Source organism: Staurois parvus, unplaced genomic scaffold, assembly GCF_062004578.1.
Source record: "Staurois parvus isolate SC_StPar_1 unplaced genomic scaffold, SC_StPar_1.0 ptg000082l, whole genome shotgun sequence".
Taxonomy (NCBI): Eukaryota; Metazoa; Chordata; class Amphibia; order Anura; family Ranidae; genus Staurois; species Staurois parvus.
This window is the reverse complement of record NW_028317878.1, coordinates 4,852,067-4,871,917: the sequence shown is the minus strand read 5'-3', so window position 1 is coordinate 4,871,917 and position 19,851 is coordinate 4,852,067. Positions and strand designations below refer to the sequence as shown.

The 19,851-nt window shown below is 47.7% G+C and overlaps 1 protein-coding gene across 3 annotated transcripts; it reads left to right on the top strand.

Annotated features, from left to right (window-relative positions):
• The first annotated feature begins 278 nt into the window (after positions 1 to 278).
• Positions 279 to 18,411, top strand: CBX3 (chromobox 3). Of its 3 annotated transcripts, XM_089669918.1 has the most exons (6): positions 344 to 433; positions 8,122 to 8,192; positions 9,031 to 9,170; positions 11,745 to 11,910; positions 12,883 to 12,977; positions 17,843 to 18,411. In XM_089669918.1, exons 2-6 carry the CDS (start codon positions 8,169 to 8,171, stop codon positions 17,967 to 17,969), a joined length of 552 nt encoding a protein of 183 aa, XP_089526044.1. In that variant the 5' UTR covers positions 344 to 433; positions 8,122 to 8,168; the 3' UTR covers positions 17,970 to 18,411. The 3 variants fall into 3 exon arrangements, with proteins under 3 accessions (XP_089526045.1, XP_089526044.1, XP_089526046.1); XM_089669919.1 differs by lacking the exon at positions 8,122 to 8,192 and having other exon boundaries at positions 279 to 433; XM_089669920.1 differs by lacking the exons at positions 344 to 433; positions 8,122 to 8,192 and adding an exon at positions 8,385 to 8,507.
• The last annotated feature ends 1,440 nt before the right edge of the window (positions 18,412 to 19,851 follow it).

The window sequence follows — 19,851 nt, the reverse complement described above, 5'->3', positions numbered from 1 at the left end:
CCTGAAAAGCATGCAACCAATAAAAGGGAGTGAATTGTGAACGTGAGGTGAACAGAGCGAATCTGTGGCGAACACTGAGCAGAGTGTATGTGAGGTGAACACGTTGGCTCTAATCACGTGCACAGCTTCTTTCCGTACTACACGTTCCCCTGCACGGGATGAAGAGGGGGGGACACAATTATGGCGACAGCCCCCGGGCCTCATTGTGTGGCAAGTCGGTGCTGGGTGCGAAGTTCGGGGTTAACGCCACCGCAGGGAACGGGTTAAGATTGGCGCCAGTAAAATCCCCGCCAGAATGCGGGGAGAGCCCATTGTTCTCGCGCGTCACACGCCCCGCCCCCTCGCGCTCTGTGACGCTGTGAGTGGCGGCTGAGCCGAGTGTCGGTCAGAAGGGACGACAGAGCGGCGGACGTTTCCTTGCTGAACCGGAGAGGTAATTACCGAGCTGTGTGACGAAGGGGAGGGGAGAGGCGGCGAGCTGTGCGGCCCCTCCGGTGTGTGCTCAGCGGTCTGAGCGGTGCTTTCCGCAGTCTGCTGCCTTTCCTGCTTTCTATGGAGCGGGCGGGAAAATGCGGCACACCGGAGGAGGCGGCAGCGAACTGTACACCGAATATGGTACACGCTGAGGGTAGAGTGGGGGATTGACGGAGCACGACAAGTCCCAGCAAACAGAGCCTAGCGGTGCATGCTGGGATTTGTAGTGCTGAGCGGGCGGTGTACAGTCTGCGGCTGTACAGCGCCGGTCCTATGTGCCGCGTTCATACCCGGCCAGATACTCATACAATGGAAGGGGGAGGTAATCCGTGTGATCAGCCCGGATCGGCGGATTGTGCCAGCCTCCCCCCAGGTGATTGTAGGGGAGCGGCCATCTTGGGTAGATTTTACCGATCGTTGTCTGCATTGTACAGACGATCGGTGCGGAGGTTGGCCCCTGATCCATTCCTGGAATTTATATTCAGTGTCAGCTGAGTCCGGCGAGATCAGTCACATGGCTGCAATGGAGGGCCGGGATGCTTCTGATAGAGCTTTGTGAATGAATGGCTGGACCTGACCAGACACCTCGTAGGGGGAGCATACCCCCCCCCCCCATCTCTACTCACGTCTACGGACAGTACAAACAATGGAGACCTGCCGATTATCCTGCCCCCCACACCACATCCCGCACCCCACACCATGGAGGTCTGCAGTGGGCTCTTGTAATCACTAGCACTCCACAGGGTCTGCATGCAGTGCTTCTTCCACCATCCGCATATTGGAGGTCTTCACTGAGAGCACTGCCCCCCTCCCCTCACAACTACTATAGTGAGGTTTGCACTGAGTGGCACCCCCCCCCCCCCCCCCCCCCCCGTGGAGGTTTAGACTGAGTGACACCCTCATCTCCCCCTCCCCACATGCAGTGGAGGTTTGCACTAAGTGGCACCCCCATCCCCCCCCCCCTCGGGTGCAGTGGGGGTTTGCACTGAGTGGCACCCCCCTCTGGTGCATGGGGGGCTTGCACTGAGTGGCACCCCCACCCCCCCCCTCCGGTGCAGTGGGGGGCTTGCACTGAGTGGCACCCCCACCCCCCCCCTCCGGTGCAGTGGGGGGCTTGCACTGAGTGGCACCCCCACCCCCCCCCTCCGGTGCAGTGGGGGGCTTGCACTGAGTGGCACCCCCACCCCCCCCCTCCGGTGCAGTGGGGGGCTTGCACTGAGTGGCACCCCCACCCCCCCCCTCCGGTGCAGTGGGGGGCTTGCACTGAGTGGCACCCCCACCCCCCCCCTCCGGTGCAGTGGGGGGCTTGCACTGAGTGGCACCCCCACCCCCCCCCTCCGGTGCAGTGGGGGGCTTGCACTGAGTGGCACCCCCACCCCCCCCCTCCGGTGCAGTGGGGGGCTTGCACTGAGTGGCACCCCCACCCCCCCCTCCGGTGCAGTGGGGGGCTTGCACTGAGTGGCACCCCCACCCCCCCCTCCGGTGCAGTGGGGGGCTTGCACTGAGTGGCACCCCCACCCCCCCCTCCGGTGCAGTGGGGGGCTTGCACTGAGTGGCACCCCCACCCCCCCCCTCCGGTGCAGTGGGGGGCTTGCACTGAGTGGCACCCCCACCCCCCCTCCGGTGCAGTGGGGGGCTTGCACTGAGTGGCACCCCCACCCCCCCTCCGGTGCAGTGGGGGGCTTGCACTGAGTGGCACCCCCACCCCCCCCTCCGGTGCAGTGGGGGGCTTGCACTGAGTGGCACCCCCACCCCCCCCTCCGGTGCAGTGGGGGGCTTGCACTGAGTGGCACCCCCACCCCCCCCCCTCCGGTGCAGTGGGGGGCTTGCACTGAGTGGCACCCCCACCCCCCCCCCTCCGGTGCAGTGGGGGGCTTGCACTGAGTGGCACCCCCACCCCCCCCCCTCCGGTGCAGTGGGGGGCTTGCACTGAGTGGCACCCCCACCCCCCCCCCTCCGGTGCAGTGGGGGGCTTGCACTGAGTGGCACCCCCACCCCCCCCCCCTCCGGTGCAGTGGGGGGCTTGCACTGAGTGGCACCCCCACCCCCCCCCCTCCGGTGCAGTGGGGGGCTTGCACTGAGTGGCACCCCCACCCCCCCCCCTCCGGTGCAGTGGGGGGCTTGCACTGAGTGGCACCCCCACCCCCCCCCCTCCGGTGCAGTGGGGGGCTTGCACTGAGTGGCACCCCCACCCCCCCCCCCTCCGGTGCAGTGGGGGGCTTGCACTGAGTGGCACCCCCACCCCCCCCCCTCCGGTGCAGTGGGGGGCTTGCACTGAGTGGCACCCCCACCCCCCCCCCTCCGGTGCAGTGGGGGGCTTGCACTGAGTGGCACCCCCACCCCCCCCCCCCTCCGGTGCAGTGGGGGGCTTGCACTGAGTGGCACCCCCACCCCCCCCCCCTCCGGTGCAGTGGGGGGCTTGCACTGAGTGGCACCCCCACCCCCCCCCCCTCCGGTGCAGTGGGGAGCTTGCACTGAGTGGCACCCCCACCCCCCCCCCCCTCGGGTGCAGTGGGGGTTTGCACTGAGTGGCACCCCCCTCTGGTGCATGGGGGGCTTGCACTGAGTGGCACCCCCATCCCCCCCCCCTCGGGTGCAGTGGGGGTTTGCACTGAGTGGCACCCCCATCCCCCCCCCCTCGGGTGCAGTGGGGGTTTGCACTGAGTGGCACCCCCATCCCCCCCCCCTCGGGTGCAGTGGGGGTTTGCACTGAGTGGCACCCCCCTCTGGTGCATGGGGGGCTTGCACTGAGTGGCACCCCCACCCCCCCCCCCCTCGGGTGCAGTGGGGGTTTGCACTGAGTGGCACCCCCCTCTGGTGCATGGGGGGCTTGCACTGAGTGGCACCCCCACCCCCCCCTCTGGTGCATGGGGGGCTTGCACTGAGTGGCACCCCCACCCCCCCCTCTGGTGCAGTGGGGGGCTTGCACTGAGTGGCACCCCCACCCCCCCCCTCCGGTGCAGTGGGGGGCTTGCACTGAGTGGCACCCCCACCCCCCCCCCCTCCGGTGCAGTGGGGGGCTTGCACTGAGTGGCACCCCCACCCCCCCCCCCTCCGGTGCAGTGGGGGGCTTGCACTGAGTGGCACCCCCACCCCCCCCCCTCCGGTGCAGTGGGGGGCTTGCACTGAGTGGCACCCCCACCCCCCCCCCTCCGGTGCAGTGGGGGGCTTGCACTGAGTGGCACCCCCACCCCCCCCCCTCCGGTGCAGTGGGGGGCTTGCACTGAGTGGCACCCCCACCCCCCCCCCTCCGGTGCAGTGGGGGGCTTGCACTGAGTGGCACCCCCACCCCCCCCCCTCCGGTGCAGGGGGGGGGTTTGCACTGAGTGGCACCCCCATTCCCCCCCCCCCTCCGGTGCAGTGGGGGGTTTGCACTGAGTGGCACCCCCATTCCCCCCCCGTACAGTGGAGGTCTGCACTGAGTGCCACCCCCGCCCATGCACAGTGGAGGTCTGATTCAAGCACCCCAGACTCCCCCCAGTACATTGGGGTGGCACTCAATGCAGACCTCTAAACACACCCCACCCACCATAATTGGGGTCTGCACTGAGCAATCCCCTCCTCCCACCTGGTACCCTCACGTGTATGGCCACTCTGCCCTAAGGTTGCTTGAAATCGATAGAATATGTGGCAAAAGTGCACCAACATTGCGCTTTTTGAGTCCCTTGTCCTGTAAAAATCTCCCCACAAACACAGTAAAAACATCTGCGTTTTTGTCAGGATTCAGTGTGAAAGTAGCCTAAGGGCTCATTCACACCAGGTGTGCCGGGAGTGCCTAGCACATAAATGTGGCAGTTTTCCTTGTCAGCATTGTATGGATCACTATAATACAGTGGTGTGCCCTGAAAGCACAGCCTGCAGAACATTTGTCAGGGCGGTGTGGTTCCATGTGATTCAGCACACCACATTACTGCCAGTAGAACTAAATGAGGTGTCATCTTGTACCTTTTATATTCAAGTTCATTGGGAAAACAAAAAGGTGATGTACAACAACCTTCTCACAGAACATCTTTTAACACAGCTGTTGGAGTGTTTCATAGGACATTCTAATCACCTATAAATGTAAGTAATGATTGTAAATGTATCGTTCACACTGAGTATTCAGGTGTGTTCAGTTTGGCTACATTTATAGAGAACGAAATTTTGTTTCGGAGGAATAGCAGATCCCCTGAACACTTCCACTGGTGTCACTGAGGTTGATACACTGTAAATACTTCACAGATCAATTCTCTTCAGTTAAATAACCGAGACACAGGAGGTCAGAGGGAATGTAGCCAGTACTCGGCTCCTCTTCTAGAACTTTCCCTCCTAAAGACTCGTTTATAAATCTTCAGCAGGAGGCCTGGGCTCTTTATTTTCAGCCATGTGACTGTGGTCTTCAAATCCCATTGGACTCTGATAGTATTGGGGTTTTATGAATGAGGATCTTGTGTGAGTGTTGTGGCTTTAGCTGTGTATAGTGTAGTGTGCCCTGAACATCCATATGGGGGGGGATTGTTTGTTTTTGTGGTCTTTGTGTGATGTTTGTGCTCAGGCCACAGCAATATACTAACATGATGACTTCTGACTCGTCGTAGCTTGTTTATTGGGGAGTGATAAGCTGGGCAGTCTTCATGATGGTTCTTGCTGTATCCTTCCCCTGAACCACATAACATCCACTCTGCTTTAACTTGTGATGGACTTTTTGTATAGTGAGTAACAAAACTCTGAACTGAAAGGCTTCTTACTCTTTAGGCACACATCGGTTGGGTCTAACATACCCCCACCCTGTGAATGCTGTCAGCATTTTATAAAGACCTTTTCTTCTGAGTGAGAAATATTCTTTAGAAGTCATCACAAGGGGCTGCAGTGCTCCTCTAAGTGGCAGGAGAGGAAAAGGGGCACCATAAATCACTGGATGGCAGGACACTCATCGGCTAATGGGAAGTATTGGCAGTGCTGTTATACAGCACATCCATGTGACTACTGACTTGGGGGGGATTCACAGCAGGCCATTCAGTATTTTCAACCTGCAGGAGAAAGTGGAGGATGATGGGGGGGCTGGCAGGATCTCCATGGTTGACAGCTTCAGAATGATTAGTTGTTTGCAGTTTGTGACTTATTTTTTTACTTCAAAATGTTATTACTGTTGAACTGCTTACATTTGTGATATTGATTGACAAATGTACCCTATTCTGAGCTTTTCTTTATTTTCAAAGACCAGCCATATACATAGCTTTCCATAGTGTATGAGTAAACAATGGGTCAGGCTACCCAGCAACCAAAGTTTGTAGCATCAGATTAAAGTGATATTAAACCCTCAGTTTTTTAGCAGCAGTTTTAAGTAATTTCAGGTAAGGATATTTGTAGACAAATTATGTTGGTCCAGCTTGGACCATTGTAACTCTGCATATACCATACCTGACAGATCCCTCTAGAAGCTGGAATTCACTGTAAATAGGCACCACTACTCCAGTGATCTCCACTAGCTTCTGGGTCTCGTGCTGAGTGGCTGCCCTGCTCCATAGTGAACACAGGTCGGCTGGTTGGCACAGGCACCATTCAGAAAATGCTTTGTATTTTCTCAGTGAAGCAGAGAGTTCTGTGATTGGACAAGATGGAGACAGGGTTGTCCAATCAGAGAATGCAAAGCATTTTCTTAAAGTGATTCTAAAGCCCCCCCTCAAAAAAAACAATTATAGTTACTTGCTCTGTGCAGGGGTATTGCACCCTTACCTAATTTTCTGGGGTCCCCTGCTAGTGCTGTCTGCTCCCCCTTTTCAAGTGCTTCCATTGCAAGCTCTGCTGTGGGGGCTCCTGAGCCAGGCTGTCTCTCCATATACAGCACATATCGGCCAAGCCCCCTGCTCTCCTCTGTCTTGTGAGAACAGGCAGAGAGACAAGCTCAGCTGCAGACAGGGCTGGATCAAGATGACGTGGGTAATTATTGGGGGGCTAATGGCAGCAGACTGCAGAAACACCTCCTGTGTTCAGAATGCAGCAGGGCAGCCACTTGGCAAGGGACCCAGAAAGTGGAGATCACTGAAATAGTGGTGCCAATCTATTTTAGTTATTTCCAGCTTCTAGAGGGTTCCCACAGGTGTGGTTATACATAGATATGTTGGTCCTGCTTGGACCAATGTAAATGTGTAAGAAAAAAAAAAGCCATACTTGGAATTTTTTAATTTGCAGAGTTAGCAGCTTCTTTATCTTTTATTCATTGCCTATGTTCCAGTTTAAGCTGGTGCCATGTCTGCTTCCCCAGGATTCCTGTTTCAGGGTGGCTCCTTTCTCTTGCAGCATCTTTTGAAGCCACTCTTGCATGTGGGGACTAGTTGTCTCTACACTCTGTGCCTCAATAGGAGCACGGCTCCAAAGTCTAGGGTGGTAAGGCGCCCCTGGCTCATCCTTCAAGCTAGTAGGTTGGTTCCAGACTGCACTGGCCACTGGTAACTCTTAGCAAAGTGCATGAGCCATCAATATTTAACATTTCAAAGTGAAAGTGCTGGGGTAGGAATTTGACCAGTTTACAGGGGATGTTTTCATATTAAAAACTGAGGGCTTAATACTGTAAGCATATAATAATCTGTGCTTGTTCCTGTTGCGTAATGTAAACAATTGCAAATTAACTGAATTAAATCACACAATACTTTTCTAAGATCCTGACAGTATATGGCTGGCCTAGAGAAGCTGCATGAGCTCAACCTAAAGAACAGGTTCACTTTGGGTTTAAAACTTTCGGTACCCCCTCATCTGTTCTAAGGCAAAACCCTCCCGTCTGAGTGCCCGGTCAGTTGCCAAAACCATGTCCGGTGTGGTCTGTGCAGTGATGTCCCATAGATACCATTCTCTGGTGGTGTGGGTACGGCCCATTCTTGGCTATGGGAAGCTTCTTGCAGGCAGCATCAGATGAGCTTTCTGCAATGAAGCACTAAATGTTTCAGAAGGCCATGGAAGGCTGTGATGGGGTACCCAGTGGTGGGAGGGATTATATGTTGGAATGGCCAGGCTCTCGTGTATGCTTCCTTTTACCACACCTCGGTTTCAGGTGGCTTTTACACAAGTTTTAGTGTGCACCTCCATTTACATCTAATTAGAATGTGCTTTTTTTGTGCAAGCGCATCAAAGATGCTGCATGCGGGACTTTAAATCGCTGTCATGAAAATGCGCACTTTATTATACTTAAGTGGGAATGCGCTGCATAACGCCTGAGCCTTGCCTTAGAGGGCTGGGGAGGTTTTAGCCCAAAGTGAAACCTGTCTTTTAGGCCAATTCGAATGGTTTATGGTCAGATTGTGAACAGTCGTGTGTCTGGGGACTCCCCTGCTGATCTCTCTCCAGGGAAGAGTGGATGTGTTTGGTTTGCTGCCCTTCTCTTTCCCCTCCCCCCTCCCTTCCTGAGATAAGCCAGTTCTGGGGATGCTTCTGCTGTCCTCCATGTTCACCATAAACATGTACGCAGGGCTGGGATGGCACGTGCATGTTTATGGAACCCTCCCATCACATCCTGTGCACATATACTGCAATCTGCCGGGGTAGCTGGAGTCTTCTGTGATAAGCTGGTGTGACCTCTCCTAATAAGATCTATATATATATAGTAATGAACCGTACATTTGTGTGTAAGATTGAAGCTTTCATGTACTAAAGGTTTATGTATTTCATACACAGGACTACATAGTGCTGCAGAGCCATAAGGTCCCCAGATAGGTATTTAAATGCAGGACAGACTGGAGATGCAGGTAGTAATGTTACATTTTCTCATTGTATTAAGCTGTATAAGTGACATTTGGTCCAGGGAGCTGGGCGCTTGTTATCAGATGTTGTCTAGGCATGTAGAGGAGCGCTCCGCCATTGCACAGCAGGCTCACTCACACTGCCCGCGGGCGGCGCTCAGCTTTATCCCGGCCACTCCAGAAAAACGCTGGGCGCATGTGCGGGGCGGGGTCACGGCTCAGGGAGGGGCGGGCTCACACGTTTCCTGGCCTGGAGTATCGGGGAAGCTCTGTACATCATAACGGGAACCGCGGGAACGCGCTCTGGCCATTAGTTCTCCGGTAAGCTGGCCCGGCGGCTTCCTTTTCCTCCCACCGATAGTCTCCTGATCCGCGTGCACAGCCAGCGCGGCAATATTACAGATGCAGCGACCTCCTCCCATCCCTCTCCCTCCCCTGATCCCCGCATTGTAGAACATTCACCCCCCCCCCCCCCCCCGCACACTGCATCGCCCGCTCGGCTCTGTGCTGATCGAACACCTATACATTCCCCTACAGAGCATCTATGGTGGGCGGCCCTCTCCCCCCCCCCCCCCTCCAGGATTTATCCTTTGTGTTAATGGAACAAAGAATGAGACCTGAATGACCCCCCACCCCCCCCCCCCCCCCCCCATCCATCCATCCCACCCACTGTATACACACTGCCAGGTGATGTCTTCTGAACTCTGTACACTGATCTGTCTGGATGTTTTCTTCATAATCTGTGTGATCTGACATTCTCCTGTTTATGGTTTTTGTTTTTTGTAACAGTTTGTGTATCCAGGTAAACTTTTTGATCTTCAGTGTTTTTATGTTTATAATGCAGAAAATGGGGAAGAAGCAGAATGGAAAAGGCAAGAAGGTGGAGGAAGCCGAGCCTGAGGAGTTTGTAGTAGAAAAGGTTCTAGACAGACGTGTTGTGAACGGGAAGGTGGAATATTATCTCAAGTGGAAAGGATTCACAGAGTAAGATTACTATTTTTTTTCTTTTTTCCCTTTTGTAATGTGTTTTGAGTCCCCATTCACACCACTGCGATCTGTGTGCAATTTCAGGTGCAACCTCTAAAGACTTCATTGCTACTTTTGAAGATTCTCAACAATTTCTTGCAATTTGCAGTGCGTTTTTTTTTTTTTTTTTTTTTTTTTTTTTTTTTTTTTTTTGCCATGTATGTGAAACTGCAAAAAAAGTAATGCAAGAACTACTTTAGAAATCACTCTGCAGCAAATCACAAATGTTAACACTGACATACTTTAGATGTGATTTTGATTCCCAAATATGACCAGGCACTTATGGATAAAAGAACAATGCATTCCCCCTGTGTCTGTGTACTGTTTTTAGTCTAGTATGCCTCAAGAGGGTTTAGATTACTTTTTCTAAATTTATAATTGGATATGGGATGCAGATGGCACATTTTTAGGCTTTTGTGCATTTTTGCAATGGCTCAATGTGAAGAGTTCCATAGGAATGCATGGTCGCACATTTTTCTACCGCCTTTGTTTTTTAAATCACCAGAAGAAAAATGGATCAGTGTGAAAGCAGCCATAAACTTGCACTATGTATATATCCGTGTGTTTAAAAATTCAGCATCTCCAGTCAGTATGTTATATGCCTTTTATTCATTGATGAAAATCTCCACCCAAAAGAAGAAAAACTGTTGCTTTACTGCTTATAGTGGAGTTCAGTTTAAGTCAGGTCTATCTAAATCTGCTAGTCTAATACCACCCTTTCCCCAGACTGACAATACTCCACAGTTGCCTGCTTTACTACGTCATCCAGAATACACACTGACAGGAGGTGTAACAGCCTAGATCACTAGGTGATATAAAGGGGGAATAAGCCTAAGAAAACGAATGTAACTATCACATCTGAGGGATTGGTAAGATGCAATATATATCGTTTTTGTTTAGGGTTTAATACCGCAATATATATCATTTTTGTTTAGGGTTTAATACCGCAATATATATCGTTTTTGTTTAGGGTTCAATACCGCTTTAAGTGTCAGAGTACAGCAGTTGTGCAGCTGTGCAGTGATACATGGTGTTGTGCAGTGCTGAAAAATGCAGACATGCTGCATTTTTCCACATCACTACAGCATTGTGGTGTGCACATGGCGCTTAGAAACCTAATTTTGTGTGTTCTGCATTTATCCACTGTGGAAAAATGCAGGCCAGTGCAGATAGTGTGAATGAGTTCTTTAGGGATTTGACAAGCTTTTCCTTTTTATAGCCATTTCTTTTACTGAGCAGATTATGAAATGCAGGTACATTGCTGATCTAAGACAGGATGCAGGCTGTGCTTGAATGGGGGTGGGTTAAGAGGCAGGCTGTGAAAACTGACCACGCAAATACAGATCAGCCTCTGTGCTAAAAGGTGACTGACAGGGTCAACCAGGTACATAATAGGGGAGAAGTACCTTGAAACAATAGAGCCTGTGACTTATAAAATACAAGTGATCACACACCTAGAAAAAAATATTTAGGATAACATACTTATTGCATGCAAATCCTTTTACTTGAAAGGAAGCAGCGATTTTAGCCTCCATTTGATCTGCAGTTGCTATGGTGCTGCACATGTGATCAGTTATGAAACCAATCATTTGATGGCTGACAGTTGAGAGCACAACTGCACTACTGTAACATTTATTCACAGAATTACTTTACTGGAACACTTTTGAGAAGTAAACGAATGACTTTTTAGTTCTGATTTAAAAACATGATTTATTTTTAACAAAAGGGGTTTAATATAACCTAATGTAGTGTTTGTCATGCCTGTTCTACTGAAATTGTCTATTTTGTCAATTCAGTGGAAATCAGGATTTTCTTAGAACTTTGGTACCTTGGGGTGAATGAGTTGATTACTTGTTAGTTCCAGACTAATTGAGCTGTTCAGGAAAGATTGTGTTGAAAATGCAATGTCTTGTGCTATAGAATACTGTACATGGGAGAATCATTTGGCAAAGTTGTAAGATCTTGGCCTGGCATCAGTACGTATTGGCATCGACTCCAACCAAGCTTGCAGCTAGTGCCATACAGGATATACATACTGCTGTGCTGTCTTTTGACTGGGGTAAGCAGGATAAGCGGTCTGTAGAGCACTGCTCTCTGGGCAGAAATGCCTTTTATGCTTGTGTGTATAACTACAACCTGCATGTTTAGTGTCCTTAGAGTAGATGTGGATTAGCTAGCCAGCTATCTGTATACTTCTTGTTTTAGAGTGTGTTCACACCACATGCAGTGAGACTGTATTGGGCAGCTATTCCAGTGCAGTCTGAACACATGAACAAGGCAAAATGCCTTGTCTCCCAACTGCCAGCACACCATTGCAATGCAGTGGTGTGAACTGAGCGCACAGAACTGAGATGTCTGTGCGACATCTCAAAGCTTGTTTACAAAGTATGATGTGCCGAGCTCAGCCCTTTATCACTGCACTGATGTCGGCCCCACTACACTGCACGCTGCATTGCAAGCGGCTGGTGTGAACAAGCCCTAAAGTTTCACCTATGTTTTCTTTGTACTGACATGCAGTTTGTTTGTTTTCAGTGCAGACAACACATGGGAACCAGAAGAGAACTTGGATTGTCCAGAATTAATTGAAGCGTTTCTAAACTCACAAAAGGCTGGCAAAGAAAAGACAACAGATGGAAAAAGGAAGTCCATTTCAGACAGCGAGTCTGAAGAGAGCAAAGCAAAGAAAAAGAGAGAATCGGTATGTTAATAGTAGATACAGTGCTGGGGTGACATTATACAAGAAAACAGCAAGGTGGTACAAAACAGATTTTAGAAGATGGCAGCATTAAGCATGCCAAATGTTCTATCCAAATTTTATTTTTTTTCATGATTAATCAGCACATGATGTCAATCTGCACATTACCAGTGCTCCTGTCATTTCAATATCTTGGCAGCTTTGAACTTGAAAATTGAAACAGTAGATCCTTGCTGCCCTAATCTGCATGCACAGAAAGCTAGCTACTTAGGCCCACTTTTTTTTTTTTTCTTTTTTCTTCTAGCCAGTACTTCTGCTTATCGTATTGCTCAGAGTTCATAAGGAGGCATAGTGGTCCAGAAGGCCAACCTTCTAAATGGAGGAAGTGAGCTGCCACGAGCCTCTGTAAGGACACCTGTGGTCCTGCAGTTCAATACTTAGGCTGATATGACAGACAAATTTTGACAGATTTTTATCAGATTGTTTATTTGAAAATATGGTTGTTCTTATTGGAAAAGCAAATTTGTAATCTGGAGTCACTTTCAGAAAGTCGTATTCCTGATTAAAAGCGAGTATACCAGAAGCCTTGTAAAGGTTAATATTGCTTGTTTTACAAATTTTACGTTCAGGGAAAAGTAACATGTTTACTTGGTGGTCTTTCACAGCTGATACTTGCCTGCACAGCCACATGAGGTGTGTCCAAGGGGGTTCCTTTGACTCTTGACTGTAGCTCTTGTTGCTTGATTTGTCAGTCCAAACTGCTGTCATGAGAGGGCTCTGATCTGGAAGCTGCAAATGGCTTTGTTAGGGCTCTGATGGGAGAGTGAGGTGGTAGAAGGGGAGGCGGTAGACTATGGGCTAAATATGATTAAAGATGTTGCTGCTAGTCTTGTAGCCAGATTGTAACAAATGGTCTAAAGGCAGCGTTGTGAAATGTTTTTTGTAATGTCTGTTAACAAGATAATTTTATTTCAGGTTGATAAACCCAGAGGCTTTTCTAGAGGCTTGGAACCAGAGAGGATAATTGGAGCTACAGACAGCAGTGGAGAGCTGATGTTCCTTATGAAATGGTGAGATGGATTACAGATCCTTTTGTAGTTGACATTAAAATCCAACACATCCAAAACCTATTTTGGTTTAGAATGCGGTGGGTTTAGGAATTGTGTTGCCTCTTTGCTTTCTGTATTTGGGGTTTCCACTCACTACTTGGCTTTTGAGTGATTTCGAATCTGTCAGATTTTTGCCACCTTTCTTTGCTTCAGAGCAAGGGTTCTCTCTAACATGATTGCAGATATATTGTACACCAGAGTAGTGATGCATTCTGACATATTGGGAACAAACAGATCCTCTATCAGTTACATTACATGATAACCATTTTGGAGGAAAGTTTTGCTAAACTTCAACATTTTGAGCAATGTGGTTGTGCACCCATCTTATTCTGCTGGCTTATAAGTATATGTGCAGATGATTACATACATGTCCTCTGTTAAACATGATTGCAAGGGTTAATTGTGTCTAACCACTTGCCCTATAGAGTATTTAACTCCCCTTCCTGACCAGGCCATCTTTTGCATTACGGCGCTGCGTTGCTGTAACTGACAATTGTGCGGTCATGCACCGCTGCACCCAAATTAAATTTACGTCGTCTTTTTTTTTTTTTTTTTTCTCCCCACGAATAGCTTTCTTTTGGTGGCATTTGATTGCCTATCAATAAAGTATAATGTCGTGCTCCCAATATAAAGCAAATGTTACATAAATCGTGCAGTATGAGGATGTGATTTATGTCAGCAAACCAGTTAATCTCTTATTAGTGGCTCGCAAGTTACCAACAAACATAATTTTAGTGTGTGTGTGTGGTGGTTTTTTTTTTTTTTTTTTTTTAAGACCTCTTGCGCTACATAAAAAAAAAAAAAAATTTTTTGGGGGGGGGGGGGATATATATTTGACTTTTTGCTGTTTAAACATGTCCAGTAAAAAAAATTTAAAACCTCAGATTGTCATAAATTTAGGCCAAAATGTATTCTGCTACATGTCTTTGCTAAACAAAATCCCAATATGTATAAATTAATTGGTTTATGTGAAAGTTATATCGTTTACAAATGGTGGTGTATATGTACTGAGATTTTTTTTTTGTTTTACTAGTAATTGCGTTGATCAGCGACTTGTAGTGGGACTGCGGGGCGCATTCTAACACTGCGGGAAACTGACTTGGTGTCACTGGCATCCCCAGTGACACCAATGCAGTGATCAGTGCTAATAAAAAGCACTGTACTAATGGCACTGGACAGGAAGGGGTTAACATCTGGGGTGATCAAAGGGTTAGTGCTTTCAACTGTAAGAACACTGCTTTGTATGTGCTATGCAGTGTGCAGGAGCTGACGGGAGAGAACTGTATTGTTTGCATACAGTTCACTCCCTCCATTGGTAATGCTCCTCGGTCACTGGCCGAGTCCTGGTGATTGACAGCTGAGGCCGAGAATAGCAGCGCAGGTAGGGCATTCCCTACCCGGAAATGCAAAATCGTGTGTGTGTGTGTATATACGTAATTTTGCGCACCTCTGCTGCCCTGTAGCAGTATATCTGCTATAGGGTGGTGGGAAAGCTGTTTATCTAGAAGTAGAATAAGCATTAGTTGTTGTCTACTGCTTGTTCAGTGGCCGCCAATGCTCCCATGGTGTGGCAGGACTTTGTCTCTCGTGCAATGCAGGACTGCTGGTCTGGTACATGAAGTCAGAGAACCTGGGAATGGTGAAGGGAAGTGGCTTAAGAAACTGATGTTGCAGTTAGGGGTAGCCTGTGGGAGTGAGGAGTAAGGTATTGCTGTTTGGTCCTCTATTCCTAGGCTAGGGGGGGCTCCACTGCCAGGGTAGATTTTACTGCTGCCCAGATGGGCTTTAAACCCTGACAGCAGCTCTAACACTTACTCTTGCTGTCCAAAACAAGTTTTAGCCAGAATTTGAATTTAAGCCTCAGTTTCTCTCATTAAATAGCTGAAAGTTGATTGCTAATGTCTGCTCGGTTGTCAGGTTTGCTCTGAGCAGCGTACTGACAGCCTGAACCAGCCACCAGTAAGGCTCTGGGTGAATCCCGACATTGTCTGTCTGGATCACTGCAGAGCCTAGACTGGCTCTGTAACATCAGCTGACAGTGGACTGTAGCCTGTTTGCTAAATCTGGTTTACTGGAGTGCAGAACTAAGTGCGCTCCTGTGACCCACAGAAGTATGGCCAAAAGAGCTTTGGCCACACCTATTTGGCTGAAAGATGTAGAGGCGCCGATAGTGACCACCGTCTGCAGTGTTGTTCACTTGGCTGTATCTGGCTTCAGGAATTTGTCACTGACCTAGGATAAGCTTAGACTATTTTTGTGTTGCCAAGTCTGAAACCTGAGACCAGGAATATATATATTAATATAATGCTGTTTCCACGGAACTATACTGATATTGCCATGTATGTGTGAGAAATATGAATAAGTTAGGTTTTCTACATTTCAAGTTGCACACGTGCCCAGAAAAAAGTATGCTAGCTATCTGACTGCTGCTTCCATACTTTAGCATCAGAGTCAAAAACCAAGCATTAAAATGTTACTAAACCCACAACATTAAAATCAGTCTGTATATGCAGTAAAGCATACTTCACTGTGGAACCAAAGGGGTTAATCCTCTTCATTGTGTAAAAAGGCTGTTGATCTTGATTTTCTCTGCTCCTCCTCTTCAAATGTCAAAATCTTACTGTAGCCATTCTGCACATGCTTAGTGTGTATTGCTAGAGGTTTTTTTTCTTGATGGAGTGCATGTGATCACCACAGGGCTAATGAGCACTGTTTAGTCAGAGGTGGAGTTTTGCATCCTCCTAGAGCAGAAAGAAAACTCCTACAAGCTTTAACCAGTGCTCTGCTGGACACTGATAAGTCACAAGACTGCTCTAATTGCTGATTACAAAAGGTATTTAGCAGTTTATATTTACTAAAATAATTGCATTTTCATGTTGTGTACAGAGGGAGACCAAATTTGGTGAATGCAGGGTCCTGGGTTTAGTAACACTTTAACCACTTCCATGCAGAGCACTTTTACCCCCTTCCTGCCCAGGCCATTTTTCAGGCAATTGTGCTGTCATACAACATTGTACCCAAACTAAAATTTATCATTTTTCTTCACACAACTAGAGCTTTCTTTTGGTGGTATTTAATCACCACTGGGGTTTTTATTTGTTGCTAAAAAAGACCACGCTTTTCTTTGTTTCTGTTATAAAAGTTTGCAAGCAAATTGTTCTTCATAAACTTGGGCCAAGATGTATTCTGCTACATGTCTTTGGTGAAAATAACCCAAATTAGGATGTAGACTTTAATTTGTAGGAGCGTTAGAGTTCACAAACTATGGTATAGATCTGAAAATTGATCAATCCTGAAGTACTGCCAGCCAATCTAATTTCTTGAGGTCCAAGAATGTCAGAACAGTACAGATCCCCCAAATGACCCCTTTTTTGAAAAGTAGACAGTCCGATGTATTTCATAAGAGGCATGGTGAGTTTTTTGAAGTTGTAATTTTTGCCATTTTTTGGAAAATGAGAATTAAAATTTCCACTTTTTTTTTTTTCTTCTTTTAAAGATTTTTTTTTATGTCACTATGACCAAAGCAGTATGTTACCATAGTAACGTACTACTTTGGGGACGTGATCAGTATTTTTTTTTTTTTTTACACAATTTACTTATAGCAAAGAATTACTTTGCTATAAGTAAGCATTTACCTGAATGACATCGATTCATTCAAGGTTTTTTTTTCTTTTTTTTTTTTTTCCTTTTGTGCTGAACTGTGATTTGGCCACAGCTATTCACGTGACATGTGCATATGATCGCTGTGACCGTTCACAGCTAGACATACTAGTATACAATGGATGGCATGAAAGGAAGCCATCCATTGTATACAACTGTCATGTGACCTGCTGTGATTGGTCACATGGTACTGGAAACGGGGCTGGTACACAGATCTGTCATCGGCCGTGTCCAAGGTACACGGCCGGTGGCATCGCGCCGCAGGCGGCCCTGCAGGCAGGCGCACTGCGCATGTCTGAAAGGGCGCCATATGGCGTCCCCCCGGAGGATCGAGCTGCTCACCCGGCCGCCTTTGTGCTATTGGCCGGGAACCGGTTAAGGTAAAAGCCTGTGCCTGTGGATCCAACCCATAGCCTTCACTTTATACTTCCCTGAGCCTGATCTCGATCTAGCGATATGCATGCAGAGCAGAGAGCGGTGACTGACAGTCCCGCTCTCTGTGCAGAGCGGCTGTGAGAACTCGGCAACCTGCTGTCATGTGATTGCTGAGTTCTCACACTTAGAGGTGGCGGGGAATGGACGCCGCATTGGACCAATGCTGTGTGCACCCAGGTAAGTATGATTTGGGGGGGGGGGGGGGTGTTATCCCACACTACTTTCAATAGCACTTTAATCCCAACATAAGGTGTGTGTGTGTTGCAGTGGTAAAAGGGATAGTATGCTGTTTTCAGTCTTGGTATTGGAGGAAGAAACGCATGGGCAGGAGAACTCATCTTAATTTGGTCCCTGAAAAAGCTCCTATGGAATCAGCTTGCATACTAGTATGGTTTAGTACAGGGGTAGGCAACCTGCAGCTCTCCAACTGTTGCAGAACTACAAGTTCCATCATGCCTCTGCAAGTCATAGCTGTAACTGTCAATTTTCAGAGAGCAGGAGAGTATAACATGATGGTTGTGGTGTTTTTTTAATTAAAAACAAAAAACAAATCTTTTTTACAAACACTTTAATGGCTGGGTTTGATTTTACCATTGGGTAGTACCAGGGATCCAGATAATATACCATCATTTTCAGTCCAGATTATTTCTACACCAACTGTAAAATCATTTAATCACAAGTTTGCTAAATAAATTTGTTGCTTTAGTCTGAACTCTCAAATTATTTTCCAGGAAAGACTCTGATGAAGCAGATTTGGTTCCAGCAAAAGAAGCAAATGTGAAATGTCCGCAAGTTGTAATTGCTTTTTATGAAGAGAGGTTAACATGGCACTCCTGTCCTGAGGATGAAGCACAATAGAACTATTACTGTCGTAGGATTTTTGTTGTGGTTTTTATTTTTTGTTTTTTTTTTTTAATTGACTTTTGGCCACTTGAATTTACTTATGGTTATGTGTTTAGTATTTTTCTGATAAACCACACCAGTAATTCGGCTGAATGTGGCCCCACAATGTATATGGTCTATAGAGCTTTTGATACATATGTATTGCTCTAGGCTTTTTATAAATCTGTATAACTGAAGTCTGAGCATCTAATGCAAACTTGCAATGTTTTGTAGCCTTCAAAAGATGTGCATGTTCATGCTTTATTCCCATTACCATAGGCTATTAGTACCAGATTCTGCTTCGATGTAAGCCGTCTGGAGAACTTTGTAGTATGTGGAACGTTTCCTGACTGTATATTGTTTACTTCAATGTAAATACTGGTGAGCAGTGTTCAATAAATAGTTTTATATTCTCAAATGTCTGCCTGATTTTTATCATGAACCTGTTAAAGGGTTAGTTTACGTTTAACGTTTTAGTGCATCCAAGGGGAGGCGCAGTATGCTATTAAATCATTGGGCAGTGAAGAGGAAATTTATTCATCACTATGCTGCAGCATCTGCTCTAAGACAGAACTGATCGATCACATGACCACTGATCACTCAGTTCTCTGCTAGGAGCAGAGTGGTGACAGTCACTGCTTTCCACTCTGCTCCTCCAGTTATCACTGGAGCATTGGATGGGGTTGGATTGGGTGGCTCTGGTTCTCAACTGCACATTGAGAGGTGTAGCCAGCTGTATATCAGGTAGGATTTTTACAATATTGCCAGCATCCTTCCAGAGCCTGGAGCTGCTCTCCCTCGTTAGTGGAAAGGGGGCAACAGCCAGCTATCAGTTGACTATGGGTAACAGAACAAAAGTAGTGCACCACTGTGATTTGAAAATAGAAGTATGGCTAAAAAGTACTTTTGGCATACTTTTTTTTTTTTTTTTTTTTAAATGACATACCCTTTTTAGGCCACTTACAACTGAGGCGATGCCTAACCATAACATCTAGTCAGTCTAATCTCCTCCAGCTGTGATATTCAGGATAGAGAAACCATTGAGGAGCTCAAAGAAATGACATAAGCAATTCGCATGTCTCTTCAATCACTGCAGGGCTGAGGTTGCAGGAGGGAGGATAATTTATTACTTGCTCTGCTCTTTGTAGTTTCATCTCAGGCACTGAATGAGTGCTATGCCAGGTGTCTACAGCTGGAAAAACAGCTCTAGGTGTGCATGTTCTGAATGAGGGCTCAGTTACGGAGTGTCAAAACTGAGGGGTGGGTAATGTGTATAAAAAAAAAACATATATATTCCTGTACACATTCATTTGTATTCATTTTAAGAGCTGCGGCGATAAACTATGAAAGGTGAACTAACCCTTTAAAGGAAACCTGCACCGAGATATCCATACAGGAATACTTGTCTGGATGTCTTTGGTCTTTAATGATTCGCCTCACTGACTTGGAACAAGTATCCAGATTAGAAAAAAAAGTAACGGCAGAACTCCTGATATGCATGTTTGTTTCAGGGTGATGTCGAAATATTGAAACCATTAAATTTAAGAGTGACAACTGCACCCTCTATACTGTTGGTGCATGTTTTTTGTAATAGGATATCAGTGTAGCACTGCAACAAAGAGGCAGGAGCTGCTTTTAGTGTTAACATTAATGAGGTTGAGAGCAGAATTTGGAAGTTTACACTCGTCGGGCCCTCTGATCAATGGTAGATTACTGGATAATTTAACTTATTTAAGCCTATGAGAATTTTTGTGGCTATAGGAGTGGGCATTGATAGGGTTTCCATTCCCCCCCCCCCCTTCTGGCTGGGTAACACTGCCACTCAGCAGGGGAATGTTTTGCCAATTGCAAAAAACTG

What these genes read in the sequence shown, in the direction of transcription:
- CBX3 (XM_089669918.1), top strand. Translation starts at nt 8,169, where the DNA reads ATGCAGGACAGACTGGAGATGCAG. An exon ending in AAGTGGAAAGGATTCACAGA is followed by an intron (nt 9,171 to 11,744) that starts GTAAGATTACTA and finishes GTTTGTTTTCAG; the next exon opens with TGCAGACAACACATGGGAAC. An exon ending in CAAAGAAAAAGAGAGAATCG is followed by an intron (nt 11,911 to 12,882) that starts GTATGTTAATAG and finishes ATTTTATTTCAG; the next exon opens with GTTGATAAACCCAGAGGCTT.